The sequence below is a fragment of the Lepidochelys kempii genome, chromosome 5, assembly GCF_965140285.1.
Source record: "Lepidochelys kempii isolate rLepKem1 chromosome 5, rLepKem1.hap1, whole genome shotgun sequence".
NCBI lineage: Eukaryota > Metazoa > Chordata > Testudines > Cheloniidae > Lepidochelys > Lepidochelys kempii.
The window spans coordinates 20,312,090-20,326,957 of NC_136384.1; the positions used below are offsets into that span (position 1 = coordinate 20,312,090).

The following is a 14,868-nucleotide window of genomic DNA, read 5'->3' on the forward strand; positions in this document are numbered from 1 at the left end:
TCAAATTGACAAGCTCTGCGTAAGCAGACTTTCACTATGACTGATTCATATATTATAAACAGTCAAAATTGATATAAAAACATCACATAAATGATGAATAAACTTTTTAGAGTGCTAAAGGAAAAAATATATCTGTAAGCACAAATGTAATCTTCTGTTCATTCTAGTTATATTTTTAATGGTTAGAATTCGAATATCAGAGCATTTTCTACCCTCTAAAACTATGGCGGGGGATGCAGGAGAAAAGGGGAGATGTGAAAGGGCAGCAGCAGGAGGGAAAAAAAATTGATTTCCAGTATCAGGAAATCAATTTTTTTTTCCAGATGAGGTGTGTCAGCATGTATTTGGCACATTAATAAGATATTAAACTTTGGACACCCCATAATAAATTGGCATTACGTAATCATTTCAATTGGTCAGCAGCCATGAGGTGATCATAGGAAATCACCGTGGACCGGAACTACTCTAATTTACTGAAGTATGTCACAAATAGTACCAGCATAGTTCAAATGATAGTCTTTGTAAAGCACAGTACTTCTCTGAAAAATGACTTTGGAAACCCATAATGCAGTTTTCCATACAACATTTATTTGGTTACAAAGTTTAAAAAAAAAAAAATTAAAAAAAAAAACCTGCCAACTTTGCAAATGCAATCAGAGATCTTAGTCTAGACCCTCTTGTAATACTGCTAATAAATAATTGTCATGCTTTTTTCTTTCTGGTTTATGCCAGTACCATTAATAAAGATTCAGTTGATAAAATTCTGCTCTCAGTTGCATCTGTGCAACATGTCTCTCTTTACTGGGAGCAGAATTTGCGCCTGGAATTATAACTTGGTTAGCAATTACGTTAAAAATGCGCAAGCCAGAATTCACCTTACTCTCCAATAGCATTGTTGGATCTGCATGGATAACTGGAATAAAAAGCAGTAAAAAAAATTGGTGGAAAAAAAGAAAGTCTGCAATTCTGGCTCTGAATACACACAGTTGAGCAATTCTGTTGAGTAAGAAAGTGCTGGTTTTTTTATACTTAACTGTTTTTCAGAATTGAGCCACATTTTACAATAGCTGCTACATATTTGCTGCCTTTTTATAAGAATTTTTTTTCTTTAACGGTATTCTGAGCTAGTACTAAAAATTGCTTTGTTTCCTTTAAAAATTCCATCTGCTTAGAGGAGAGGTCACGTAGCTATACAGTATGTGTTATGGCAACATGGGTAGAAAATTTAGAAAGGCACTGATTACATAACAAGTTAGCTGTTAACTCTCAACTTGCTGCCCATCCAGGCACAAACTCATCATATGCTGCTGTTGGTGGTTCTGAGATCCAAGTTGCATTTATATTATCAAAATTCTCCAGAAATGGTGGAAGTTATAGTATAGACAGGCACAAGTCTTTTGGGTGAGATGACAGAGGGATCGTCTACATTACATAGTTAGGTCAACGTAAAGCAGCTCATATTGACCTAATTATGACCGTGTCTACACTACAGCCTTGTCCCACTGATGTAAGTGTCCTACTATACTGACATAATAACTCCACCTCCACGAGAGGCGTAGGGCTTATATTAGTGTAGGTGGGGTGACGCAGTGTCGGTGTAGACACTGCCTTACATAGGTCTGCTATTGGCTGTCTTGTCAATTTCATGGAAGAAGCAGTGAAATTGGCAAGAAAGCTGGACAGCCAAAGCACCACTTCCTCTGCTCCTCTGGAGAGCTGGGTGGCTGGACTGGCTGGGAGGTTGGGGGAGAATGAACCCTGCTCCTGGCTGGTATCTGGGGCAAGAAGCCCAGAGGGCTGGACTCCACTCCCAGCTGGGAGCTGAGGCGAGGAGGCTCATCCCTCCCCCACTACTGATGGGGAAGTGAGAGGTGAGAAGCCCCAGGTGGCTTTCCTGTTCCCCGGGGAGCTAGGCTATTGCCTCAATTTTTTAGCTGGGAATCATGAAATTGACAAGGCTGCCTGGCTCCCGGTGGGGAGTGGATGCAGACAGCTGGACTCCTGACAGGGAGCTGCCAACAGAGCTGAGGAACCAGGCTCTTCTGCTATTTCAGTTTGCTAGGCCATCTTTGAGTGTGTGGCTAACCAGTTACAAAATATACCTAATCTGATTGGGGCTAAATTTGAAACAGTATTTTGGTTTTGAAAAGAAACTTTAAAGTACTTAAAAGGTTAGCCATATTGTAGAGGGAACCATCTGGCATGTGCTAGAAGGATGGAAACCTCAACAGGCTTTGTGTTCAAACCAGAAATGAACTTCTCTGAATGTTCAATCCTATTCTGTTCTGAGTTTAAATACAAGAACTGGTAAAAAAGTAGATAAAGACAATTTATTAATCTTGTTTTTGCAGTCCACTGACTCTCCCCCACCCCACCCCTTCCAAACTAGATAATACACCCATTGGTCCAAGTGAAATAGCTACTTTTAGACCTATTCAAACATCTGAGTTTTGGCTGGAGGCTTTCTTTCCCCCTCTGCTTTCCAGACCCTTATGAATCTGGCTTTCTGGTTGTCTAATTTTTTTTTTTTAAATCTCTGTTAGCTGACTTTCACTTAGCACCGTTGTCCCGGTTGCTGCAAGGCAGCCATGTTGCCAACTTAGTTGAGTTTTTTTATTGTGAATCTTGAGATATTTGGTGTTGGGGGGTCGGGGTAGGGGACTGTCTCAAATCTTAAGTGATTTGATTATGTGAGAATCTTAGCTTCCGTTTAGCCCCCACCTCCCAAACCTTCTAGCTGCACAGTTGCAGAGAAAAGCTTGGAAATGTGAACCTTAGAGGCTCAAAAAGCAAATAGAAGCAAAATGGTTTTAAAAATCTCATGATTTCTAAGTGAATTTCATGGCTTTTTGGAATGTGACCCATGTCTCTTGAATGGTTGGAGCTGGCAATACTGAGACAGGGAGGAAGCAGAAAAAGTCAGTGTTGCTTACTCTAGCGATTTTTATGACAAGTCTCTCAGTAGTTGGTGGTGTTCTTAAAGCGCCAGGTCTTGGAGTCTTCTGATGACGTGAAAATCTGGCTTTCATTAGGGGAAAAGATGTAACCTTCTAGTCCTTGTGGTTGCAGAGACAAACTTGAAAATGTGCTGTGAGTGCACCGTAAAGGCTCAAAACCCAGAAGGCATATAAAAATAACCTAAAATATATTATTTTCAAAAATCTGCTGATGATGTCGTAGCCATCATCTTTTGTGTTGGGCCCCCAAAACATCATGAGATTGGCTAACTTTTTTTTTCTTATTGGGGTCACAATTGTTCAGCGTAACATACTGTAGACTGGTCTGAATATGAATGAGGAGACTGTAATAACGTTTGACTGTTCTGTGAATTGTAACTCTGGCTAATACAGCACACTTTATGCATTTCAATATTATAAACGTAATTTAGAAAAAAAAACCTCCCAGAACATCAGCTCAGAGTAATTCAAATAAAAATACTTTTGGGATTTATCCAGTTAATCTACAGAATATTGCAGTGCCTACTTTCAGTTGAGATTTTTAAAGTATCAAAGTATTTTTCAAGTCAGTATTTTTTAAATGTCAGATGAATGAGGAGGAAAATAAACCATGTCAGGACTCTGTTGACTGGGCATCTAGCAAATAGATACTAGTATACACCACTTCAGACATTTACTTCTTAAACACTTTGGGTAAGAGAAGAATGACACTTGGGGAAAAATGGCTGAGTTCAGTGTTGAAAACCCACCTGTTAAAAAAGTGTAAGCAACAATATATTATAATACAAACTTTTGCATGCATCTTGAGGTTCTAATAATATCACAAACCACTGAGTTTTACAGATGATTTCTTAAAGTATCTTTCTTATTCTGTCCCTGGTTAGTATTTGAAGACACATTTTAAAATGTTCAATGACTAGGGAAAAAAATCTTGAGCACGTTTTGTATTTTACAGTAGGTATAATTGATGATGTTGTTAAGTTTGTCTGGGGATGAGGATGTGGTAAGTGAATCAGCTCTGACCAATGCCGTAATCTTTTTGCACAGTTTATAGAGTTTTGGTTTTGGGGTTTTAAATCCTTAAGGCTGCCAAAATGACAAAAGCCCTGAAACCTTACATCTCTGATATTTATGATCTTGATAAAATTTACAGGAGTGAAAGCAAAATGGCAGGAAACAGCCTTGTTCTACCAATCGTGCTTTGGGGTCGCAAAGCTCCCACACACTGCATATCAGCCATACTGTTAATGGATGATGTTTCAATGATTGTCACAGGATGTCATGATGGACAGATATCTCTCTGGGATCTTTCATTAAATCTAGAAGTAAGTCTAAATCTTGAATTTTAATGTTTCTGTATTTAAAGGTGCGTATCATTATCCTGAAAGCGGATTTTATATTTTGGTATAATTATGTCTGTTCCAGAAAATATGCAGTTGTTTTCACACTGCTCCTTTATCCTCCTCTCTTTCTCACAACTAATCCCTGATTTTGTACCATGAACAACTCGGTGTTATGTAAAGAGCTTGGTGTACAATAGATAATTTAGCCAGTACAGCTAACTTAATATACGCTGCAGTTCTTATAATAAAAGATGCCTTAACTGTTAAGTCTTTTTTTAAATTCTCCTCAAAAAGCGTATTTGTACTGGCTAAACAATTTGAATAACACCTCAGTTATGCAGTTGTAGTTTGCATCTGCAAATCAGATTAGCTATCCATGCAGGATTTCTGTTGGACAAAACTCTAAACCCTAGTGCCTAGTATTCAGTATTAATTATTGATATTCGTAGGCTTAGTGGTTTTTTTTTTCCAGAAGAGATTTGATTTTTTTAAATAAAAAATCATTGCATCGTGGAAAATCAATAAATCCAGCTGAAGATTGGTATCTCGTGTCACTTGTTTCTGGGCCTTTTCGTTTTGGGGGACAAACTGCTAGATCAATTTGACATGAATGACAAATGTAGGTAAACTTTTTAGTTGGGGTTTGAAGCCAGTAATTGCTCATCTCAGCTGACAGCCAGTAGCTGAAATGAGAGTTCTCACACATGCCTTTCCAATCCTTGTTCCCTGGGAGCTAATGTTGGCTAGGGTAATTAATTTTTAAAGCCAATATTTCCCTTCCCATGTCTGATGACCTTTCTTGACCCAGAAGCTGCAAAAGCTGCTGCATTTCTTTCAGCTTCAGCTGATTGGTTTATGAAAACAGACATCTAATCTTAGTATTTAAAAAAAATTAAATGTAAATTTCCAACTTTTAAAAAAGCACATCCTTATTCGTCAGCCTTTATTTCTTTAGAAACAGGATCAGAAGGGAGATTGATAGTTTGAGATTGAGACTGCTTACTTACAGGTTTCAGCTGCTGACTCTTACAGCTGCAAGTGCCCATCTCAGATGGGCTTTTATGGCCTATGGTGATTTGCTGGAAACAAATAGCTTTCAGTTAAAAAGCAATCCTCTTAGAAAAGCAGTAACACAAATCAGGCAGTGGAGTTATATTGGGTAACTGCGGTTCTCAAGCAGTTAAAGGCACTTGTTTTTTTAACCCATGCCCATGCAAAACATGCAAGTGTCTAATACAACCAGAAACCTTTGAGTGGAGTGGAAATACTAGCTATAGGTCATGAAGTAGATATGGTCTTTCATAAATTTGAATAATTTTTTGTTTTATTTTAAACTTTAAATTTAAAACCCTTAATTTTGGGGAAGGACACGGTTTAATGGAAACTATGAATTAATTATTTTTATAGTAAAACAGCATGACTTATCCAAATTTAGCATCCGATTTAAAAACCCTTGGTAGAGCCAGGTTGAATAAAGTTATGGGTCTTTCAAATACTTTCATTTCAGCACCTGTTGGCAGTTGGTTCTCTTGCACAGCAGACCAGCTTGTCATAGAGCTAGCTTGTCATAAAATACTCATACTTTTAAAATATTATATTACCACAGGTGCACTAATAATGCATCTATCTATCTATATAAAATCCTCTAGAAAACTTTTCTTGTCATTCTGGTTATGTGGTTAACTGCTCTGTTAATAGTAGGTACAGTGTGTTTACTGTATACTTTACTTCTGTAATTCTAGATTAATCCCAGAGCGCTGTTGTTTGGTCACACAGCTTCAATTACATGTTTGTCCAAAGCCTCTGCTTCCAGTGAAAAACAGTATATAGTGAGTGCATCTGAAAGTGGGTGAGTTTTCTATAGATTAATTAATGTGTAGATTTGTTGATTCAAAATAAAGGAAATTAGAGGTGGAAGAGAGATCAGGTCACTTACAACAGAGTACCCCTTTCCAGTGGAGGTTTCCTAAAGTATTTTTATCTAGTCCTTTAAACACCCTACTTCCAAATAGTCTATGTGATGGGACTTCTCTAACCTAAGAACTCGATTCTTCTTGAAATTGCCGTTAGATCTAGAAGTAAGTCTAAACCTTGTATTTAATCTTTCTGTATTTAAGGTGTGTATCATTGTCCTGAGAGAAGTTTTTATTCTTTGGTGTAAATGTGTCTGTTCCAGAAAGCATCTGATTGTTTTCACACTGCTCCTTCATCCCTCCCCTCTTTCTCTTTCTCACAACCAATCCCTGATTTTGCACCATGAACAACTCAGTGTTCTACAAAGAGATTGGTTTACAGCAGATAATATAGCCAGTAAAGCCTGCTTAATTTACACTTCAGTTCTTATAGTAAATATGCCTTAAAATTTAAATCTTTTTATTTTTTGGTAATTCTCCTCAAAAAGAGTGTTTTTACTGGCTAAACACTTTGAGTAACACCTCATTATGCAGTTGTAGTTTGCATCTGCAAATCAGATTAGCTACCCATGCAGGATTTCTGTTGGCCAAAAACTGATTGTCTTGAAATTGTGGCAAATCCAGATACCCACATCGTGATGAAGAGGAAACAGCTGCCTATGTAGGTGGACTCAAGCTTAGCTTTCACTTAACAACCAAAAACACTGGCCCGTTGCTTCTGAGAGACACAATTTTAAATCGGGACAATGAACAGGCATGTGTTTTTACTTATCATGCCTTTGCCTGTCTGTAGTCAAGCTCTTCAGTAGGTGCAGGATAGTCCTGCTAGAGCTTGTTGGTGGGGAATAATTCCTAATATGTAGCTTAAATTTAATTTCTTTTCTATCATTTTATTAATATTTATCATTCGGTTCGCCTTTGTTCACTGTTTGAAGCTTTTCTCATTAGTTGACAAGGATAATTTTGGAAAATAAGTTTTTAAATAAAGCATATTATTGGTTATGTTGAGTAAACTTTCAGTGTAATGCAAAGGATTTAAACACACAACTCCTATTGACATTAATAAAAATTAATCATGATTAAATCACATGGTACTATGCTGAAAATTTACTCTCTAATGTAAACAATGTCTTAATTAAAAAAAACAAACAACACCCCCAAATGATACTGTAGCAACTGAAAAGAAAAATGTATAACAAGTTGTATTACACACTTATGTTTTAAAATCTGTTGATGTACTGGTAAAATGCAGCTTCTGCATTTGAACTATTTTATTCTGAGGTTTGATGAATCTGTAGAATGTGAATGTACTTTGACTACTGAATAAAAGGTAACCAAATATCCATCTGTCCTTTGTCTATTTTGCTGTGTACATTTTCTGTGTTAATTTTCTATAACCACAACCTCCATATCTTTTGAGACAGTCCTCTATGGTTGGACTATTTTTCTTTTTCCAGTGGAGACTACCAATAGCAGAGTAGCTGCTGTTTGAGCAGCTACTCTTTGAGGGGGCCATTTAGGGATCTGGGGCAAAAATTGGAGATTGGCCCTGCTTTGAGCAGGAAGTTGGACTAGATGACCTCTTTAGGTCCCTTCCAACCCTGATATTCTGTGATTCTGTACTGTCTGTATAATTTATTTGGAAATATTGAATAGTGTCCTGTTTAACTGCTGCAATCTGACCTTTGTTTTGGAGAAGCAAGCAGTTCATTTTCCAAAAAAATGACCTTTGTGACCCATCCCAGCCAGCAAATATTACTTCAGCTGGTGCATGATCTGACCATGTAATGTGGAGAACTTTTGCAGAACTCGTCTGCTTCATTAGGCATTTAGGAATTAACATTAGAGCTATTCTAGTATGTAACGGATGATGGTATGAATAAAATGTGTAATCTCTTTCCCCTGATGCAGTTCTCTCCAGCAATCTGAGAGAGTGAACTGTTGACATAAAGAAGTTAGGGCTGCATCTGCTTGTCTATCCACCTTGTCTTTTTTTATAAGATCTGTCCCAGTAAGGATTCTGTGTGCATTTGAAATGTCCTCCAAGTATAATCTTTCTTTTCCCGAAGTGTTGGCAGTGTTTTTAAGAAGTCCTTAAAAAGGATTTTTGCTTTTGGTTGGGAGTATACACTGATATTAAAAACCCAGCAGTTGTGCCCATCAACCATGTAAATTGTCCCTCTTTATCCTTAAATTGGTCTTTAATTTGAAAAGGTATGTGTTTATCAAATACTATGCCCACTAGTCTGTTCTTTTCTTTGGTTGAAGCAAAAAATGTCTGCTGAAACCGGTTAACTTTCATGACCATAATTTATCCATCCTGAAATGAGTTTATTGAACAAGAATAATCTGTGTTTTTTTTTTTTTTTTAATTCTATTCTGCCATGGCTTTTTCCCCTGTTAATGACATCATTGAGCCCTTTTACATTCAAAGATGTCACTTTTAGGAAGACCATTGAGAGTAATTGTTTAGCTTATTGAAAAATTTGAGATTATTGTGATATTTAGCTGTTTGATGTCATGTATCCTTCTCTGGTCAATGTCTCACCTGTTCTGATTATGTTGCATTCATGATTGTGTTCCTGAATATAGCCTGGTTTCTGTTTTGTAAACTTCCATACATATATTTCTTGTATTAATTCCCCCCGCCTCCCCCCGCATCCTGTGTTTTCCCTCTCCTCTCCTGCATTCCCCTTACTCTAAAACCACAAATAAAATACCAACATAACATGTAAAATAATCCCCAAATGACTGTGCTTTGCTGAACTCTGTACTCTCCCCATGAGCGCTTGGATTTCTCTTGCAATCCAAAGGAGGTACAATTTTCACTTTGACCCTCAACCTTAGGGATAGATTACCATCTGATCATTTGAGTTATGGGGAGGATTTACACAGAACCCCCTAAACACTCTTCCCAATCCCCTCTTTATTTTCTCCAATCTCCTCCATCTTTGGATTCCTTCCTGCCCCCTTCGTCTTATTGTCCTTTTATTTCATCTGTGTTTTAAAATACAGAACCCAACTGTTAATGATCACCCCCAATTAAAGCAAATTCATACTATTTCTTTTATAGCATTTACATAGTTATTCAACTGTTCATTCCTGGTGACTCCCAAGAAGTGCCTTCTGGTTAGTCTTTAGGTTATTCTCAGGTGTCCAAGTTCTCTTGTTCAGCTTCACTACTGCCATTGCCCATACAGTCGCTGGAGACGTTCTTTTGTCTTTTCTTTCCTATCTTCTTTTTCCTGGATTTCACTGTTTGCCAAGAGTTTTTCAGACGCTTATCTGTAATTACTGCCTCTGGAGAGTTGTCTTCTACATATGAGATTTGGATTTTTATCCCAAGTGGCTGGAGTTTGTTTTCCCCCCCCACACACACTTTTTTTTCAAGCTTCTAACTGTATAATGCTGATTTTAGAACCGGAATGAGAGTTTAAATGGGAATTCCCACCTGTAGCAGATATCTGAGTGTTGCTGTAATTTCCCCCAGCTCTCTCCCCTTTTCTAAAGTTAGGGCAGAGAGGCCATGAAAAAAATTGCAGCTTGTGGTCTTTGAATATGAGCTCTGAATGCTCTCTGGCTTCCTTCCTAATTATTTTTTTCTGCTGATAATCATGAATTTTCACATTAAAGTCTCCAGGTTTATTATTATTGAGGGAGGGAGGTTAGCAGCATCCTATGTGATCTCTCCACTTTTACCTCTTTTAGGAAGCTCAGATGTAACAACTCCACAATTAATGTTTTTGCATACCAGATTGGGTTTCCTCTTTCAGCATTTCCAGGCAGCCCCTTATTTCTGTTGTTCCTTCTCAATCTGTCAACCAATTTAAGATGCAGCTCTGCTCCATCAGTGCCATTCAGCTCTGTTGTTCTTTTTCTCTCATATTTGCTTTTCTTAGGCCAGTCTCTAGCACGCTACAAAGTCCCTTCCTTCTTTACTGCAAGAAGTTCGGTGTCTCATCATTTCTCATGGCCTTAAACTCAGATATCATCTGCAGAATGTAGCCATTTGATTTTTCCTCAGCCCTGGTATTTCTGCCTAATATGGCTGCCATGTATTCACTTGGAGTCTGACAGGTCTCTCAATGCAGTGAGCCTGAAACACTCTTCTTAATGAGGTATCTTCTTAAAATTTTCATATTTTCTTGAAAAGGAGTACTTGTGGCACCTTAGAGACTAACCAATTTATTAGAGCATAAGCTTTCGTGAGCTACAGCTCACTTCATCAGATGCATATCGTGGAAACTGCAGCAGACTTTATATATACACAGAGAATATGAACCAATACCTCCTCCCACCCCACTGTCCTGCTGGTAATAGCTTATCTAAAGTGATCATCAGGTGGGCCATTTCCAGCACAAATCCAGGTTTTCTCACCCTCCACCCCCCCACACAAATTCACTCTCCTGCTGGTGATAGCCCATCCAAAGTGACAACTCTTTACACAATGTGCATGACAATCAAGTTGGGCTATTTCCTGCACAAATCCAGGTTTTCTCACATCCCCCCCGCCCCCATACACACACAAACTCACTCTCCTGCTGGTAATAGCTCATCCAAACTGACCACTCTTCAAGTTAAAATCCAAGTTAAACCAGAACATCTGGTGGGGGGGGGTAGGAAAAAACAAGAGGAAACAGGCTACCTTGCATAATGACTTAGCCACTCCAAGTCTCTATTTAAGCCTAAATTAATAGTATCCAATTAATAGTATCCAACTAACACGGCTGTTACTCTGAAACCTGTCATATTTTCTTGGAGAATCAGTCCTCTGCTCTGTCTTTTTTGGGAGTTAGCAAGGCAATCTACCTCCATCATCCCCTCAGAGCTCAGCCTTCAGGCACCCCTGTTATTCTGGCCCCTGTTGATCTCCCCTGATTAAGCTAGTTTTAACAGTCATGATCTTCTTCCAGTGCTATTTACTGTGGTGTGCATATCCTCCATGCACCTGAGACCAGAAGATTTTTCAATAGCAGTGTTGTTGGTCCAGGTCTGTGCCCTATGCTTCCTCATGTTCAGAACCAAGGGTGCATAAAGGGCAGTATGGACTGACCTCCTCTCTAGTTTCTTTCTACTACTTGTAGTCTGTGATGGAGTCATTTAGTGTCCTCAGCTTTTGTTAGCTGAGGACACTAAATGTCCTCACAGTCAGACCCACTTTTGTTTTTCTTGTAAATATTTGTTCTTAGATAGTTAGCTGTTAGTATTATTTAGATGGCTTTGGGATTTGACCTGCCCCTTTCCCCCTGTCAAGGTTCCTCCCCCACTCTGAACTCTAGGGTACAGATGTGGGGACCTGCATGAAAACCTCCTAAGCTTACTTTTACCAGCTTAGGTTAAAACTTCCCCAAGGTACAAATTAATTTTATCCTTTGTCCTTGGAATAGCCACTGCCACCACCAAACTCTAACTGGGTTTACTGGGAAACATAGTTTGGACACGTCTTTCCCCCCCAAAATCCTCCCAACCCTTGCACCCCACTTCCTGGGAAAGGCTTGGTAAAAATCCTCACCAATTTGCATAGGTGACCACAGACCCAAACCCTTGGATCTGAGAACAATGAAAAAGCATTCAGTTTTCTTACAAGAAGACTTTTAATAGAAATAGAAATAAATAGAGGTAAAGGAATCACCTCTGTAAAGTCAGGATGGTAGATACCTTACAGGGTAATTAGATTCAAAACATAGAGAATCCCTCTAGGGAAAACCTTAAGTTACAAAAAAGACACACAGACAGAAATAGTCACTCTATTCAACACAGTTCTTTTCTCAGCCATTTAAAGAAATCATAATCTAACTCATACCTAGCTAGATTACTTACTAAAAGTTCTAAGACTCCATTCCTGTTCTATCCCCGGCAAAAGCAGCATACCGACAGACACAGACCCTTTGTTTCTCTCCCTCCTCCCAGCTTTTGAAAGTATCTTGTCTGCTCATTGGTCATTTTGGTCAGGTGCCAGCGAGGTTACCTTTAGCTTCTTAACCCTTTACAGGTAAGAGGATTTTTCCTCTGGCCAGGAGGGATTTTAAAGGGGTTTACCCTTCCCTTTATATTTATGACACCCCCTTACTAGCTCCACCATCCAAGGCACTTACTGTGCCCAAGATACCAGGCTTTAAGCCCTGCCTGGCCTGCTCCCTGATCTTCCCAGTTAGTGACCCTCACAGGAGCTTCCTGTACTGTTTTAGGAAATCACACATTCCTTTTAAGTGCAAAACTGCCATTCTTTTTCCTCCCGAATAGACAGTCTGAGAAGTTTTGGCTCTGCAGGCATTTAATGGAGCTCTCTTTGAGACCCCTTTCTGATCCTAAGCCTTCCTGCTCCCTTGGACTCTGATTGGAGCATCCAGGTAGTGACCACCAGGCACTGATGCTGTGTAGCTCTAGAACTTTGAGCAAGCCCAAGGACTTGTGTAAGAAGAGGCATGAGGAGGGTAAAAGCCCAAACACCCCCTCAAGATGAGGGATAAATTATCCCACAGCTCTTCTAAGGAAAGGACCCTACCATTGGCACCAAGTGAGACTCCACACCCTAGTTAGGTGAGTCTGGAGCTCATGAGGAGTACCTGTCAACATCAGCGGTACCAAGTGCTAAGAGTGCCCTAAAACTGTCTACGCCAGGGGAGGGACTGACCCCTGTACCTACTAGAGAGAGAAGGGAGCCTTCATTTGCACTAGCGGTACTGCACTGCAAGAAGACCGCCTTGCATGAAACACACACTGGTGGATCCACCTAGAGTCAGGAGTCCTATTGTGACAATTGGTCTATAGCTATTGCTTGCTTAGGAATTTAGCATGGAAAGTAGGTCAAATTATTTTCAATAAGGAATGGTATAAACTGGTGCAAGGGAACCAGACAGAGACTAAATTAGTCTAAACATAATAGGTCACATTGGTATAATTCAAGGACAGTGTTGAAATCATGGATGTGGAACTGGAAATTGATGTGTTGAATAGTAGACGTGTTTGGACAAAATAATGCGGGGATGGGCTATTTCTCCCATCACTGCCTTTTTGGGTCCCTAAGGAAGGACACTGTGTTGGGAGAAGAACCGATGGATGCTTCTGGAGTGAGCTTCACCATCATGGTTGTCACCACCACCATATCTTGGAAGCGCAGACCTCCGTTGTCCTAATCCCAAGGGATGTCATGACCAACTTGGGATCCAGATGACATTGCCACTCCTACTGGCTCCATTTGAATCCCAAATACCACCTGAGATTAAATGGGATTGGACTTTAACAGCAGCAGCAGGAACAACCGCTGTAGCTCATACCAAATAATGTGTCTCTCCCGCAAAAGGACAGTTATTACCCTATTTGATACCATTTAAGGCTCTATCTATGCTACACAGCTTTTAGCAACGTGGCTGTGTTGCTACAGCTGTGCCGCTAAAAGTCATGCAGTGTAGCCTCTGTTTGTCGGCTCTCCTGCCAACAAAAAACTTCCACCCCCAATGAGTGGTGTTTGCATTGTCGGCAGGAAAGCGCTCCTTCCGACAATGCGCTGTTCACACTGGTGCTTGTCGCAGCAAAACTTTTGTCTTTCAGGTTTGTTTTTTTAACACCTCCGAAAGACAACAGTTTTGTTGTTCAATTTCCAGTGTAGACATAGCCTAAGAGACTGTCAAACAAGGGGGTTTTCCTTCTAAAAACTCTGTCCAGCTAAAGGGAAAGGGAACAAAGGATAGGATGTTGTTTAAAATCAAAGTCTTATTTAATGGTTTACATTTCAAATGCTTTAAGTATTTTTCCTTCTTTTTTGTATCTCAAAAGGATAAAAGAATTTTTAATGGCGTGTTTGCCATGGTGTTAAGTGGGCTTAAGTCTCTATATACCAAACCCTGGACCTTATGTAACTGTTTAATGTTGGATGGTGACTGGGTTATGTGAACACCTTTGGCCCATATATTCCATCTAATTTAATACAACAGTCCCTCCTGCTCTTTGCCTTCTAGGGCTGCATATTCCTTTCTCAAGGACCAGGTGATCTACACCAATCCGGAGTCATTGATCCTTTCAGATCATATACTGCCTAGGTACATTGCTACAGTGTTGTGTCATCTGCCAGTTCCATGAATCTTCTATGGCATAGAAGCCAATGCGCCACTTGCCATTTCCTTTCACCAGCCAGAGTGTCAGAAGGCAGATGGTTGGCTCCACCAGTAAAGTCAGGCAACTCCTATTTTTCTGGTGAACAAGAAGTGGTACTAATGGCTTCTCTGATGGTCCTGAGACGAGAGATTAGCTCCCTGACAGGGCTTCCAGAGCCTTCCGGTTGCCTCCACATTCCAGTGGAATACATTACTGGCCTAGGGACCAGTGGTAGCCCCTTTTAGAATCTTCCCCCATATCCTTATGATCCCACCCATTGGCCAAACTGGGTCTCCAGGGATCCTTACTTTAGCTCTCTGGAGTACAAAGATGCTGGGCAATGCTTTAGACAGAAGTAACCTCCCAGAGAGAAGCTTCAGTCTCCCCAGGAATATTTTGAGGAAGATGATGTCAGGCTGTCTGGAGTGACTCAGAAGCAAGAGTACCAACCTCAGGGCTGACTGTTAAGAAGCACAGCACAAACTCCAAGCTGATTGTGAGTTCTATACTTAGATTTTACCAACCAAGTATCAAGTGTGAACTCCTTAAGCACTATAACCA

At 39.7% G+C, this 14,868-nt stretch overlaps 1 protein-coding gene across 5 annotated transcripts in view; it reads left to right on the forward strand.

Annotated features, from left to right (window-relative positions):
- The window catches only part of WDR7 (WD repeat domain 7), a 385,388-nt gene that overhangs the window by 26,276 nt on the left and 344,244 nt on the right, over window positions 1-14,868 (forward strand). For all 5 annotated transcript variants that reach the window (XM_073343603.2, XM_073343604.2, XM_073343606.2 and 2 more), the window contains 2 exons: window positions 4,111-4,282; window positions 6,043-6,149. In XM_073343603.2, coding sequence (XP_073199704.2) covers window positions 4,124-4,282; window positions 6,043-6,149 — 266 coding nt within the window. In that variant the 5' untranslated portion in view covers window positions 4,111-4,123. The remainder of the gene's footprint in view (window positions 1-4,110; window positions 4,283-6,042; window positions 6,150-14,868) is intronic.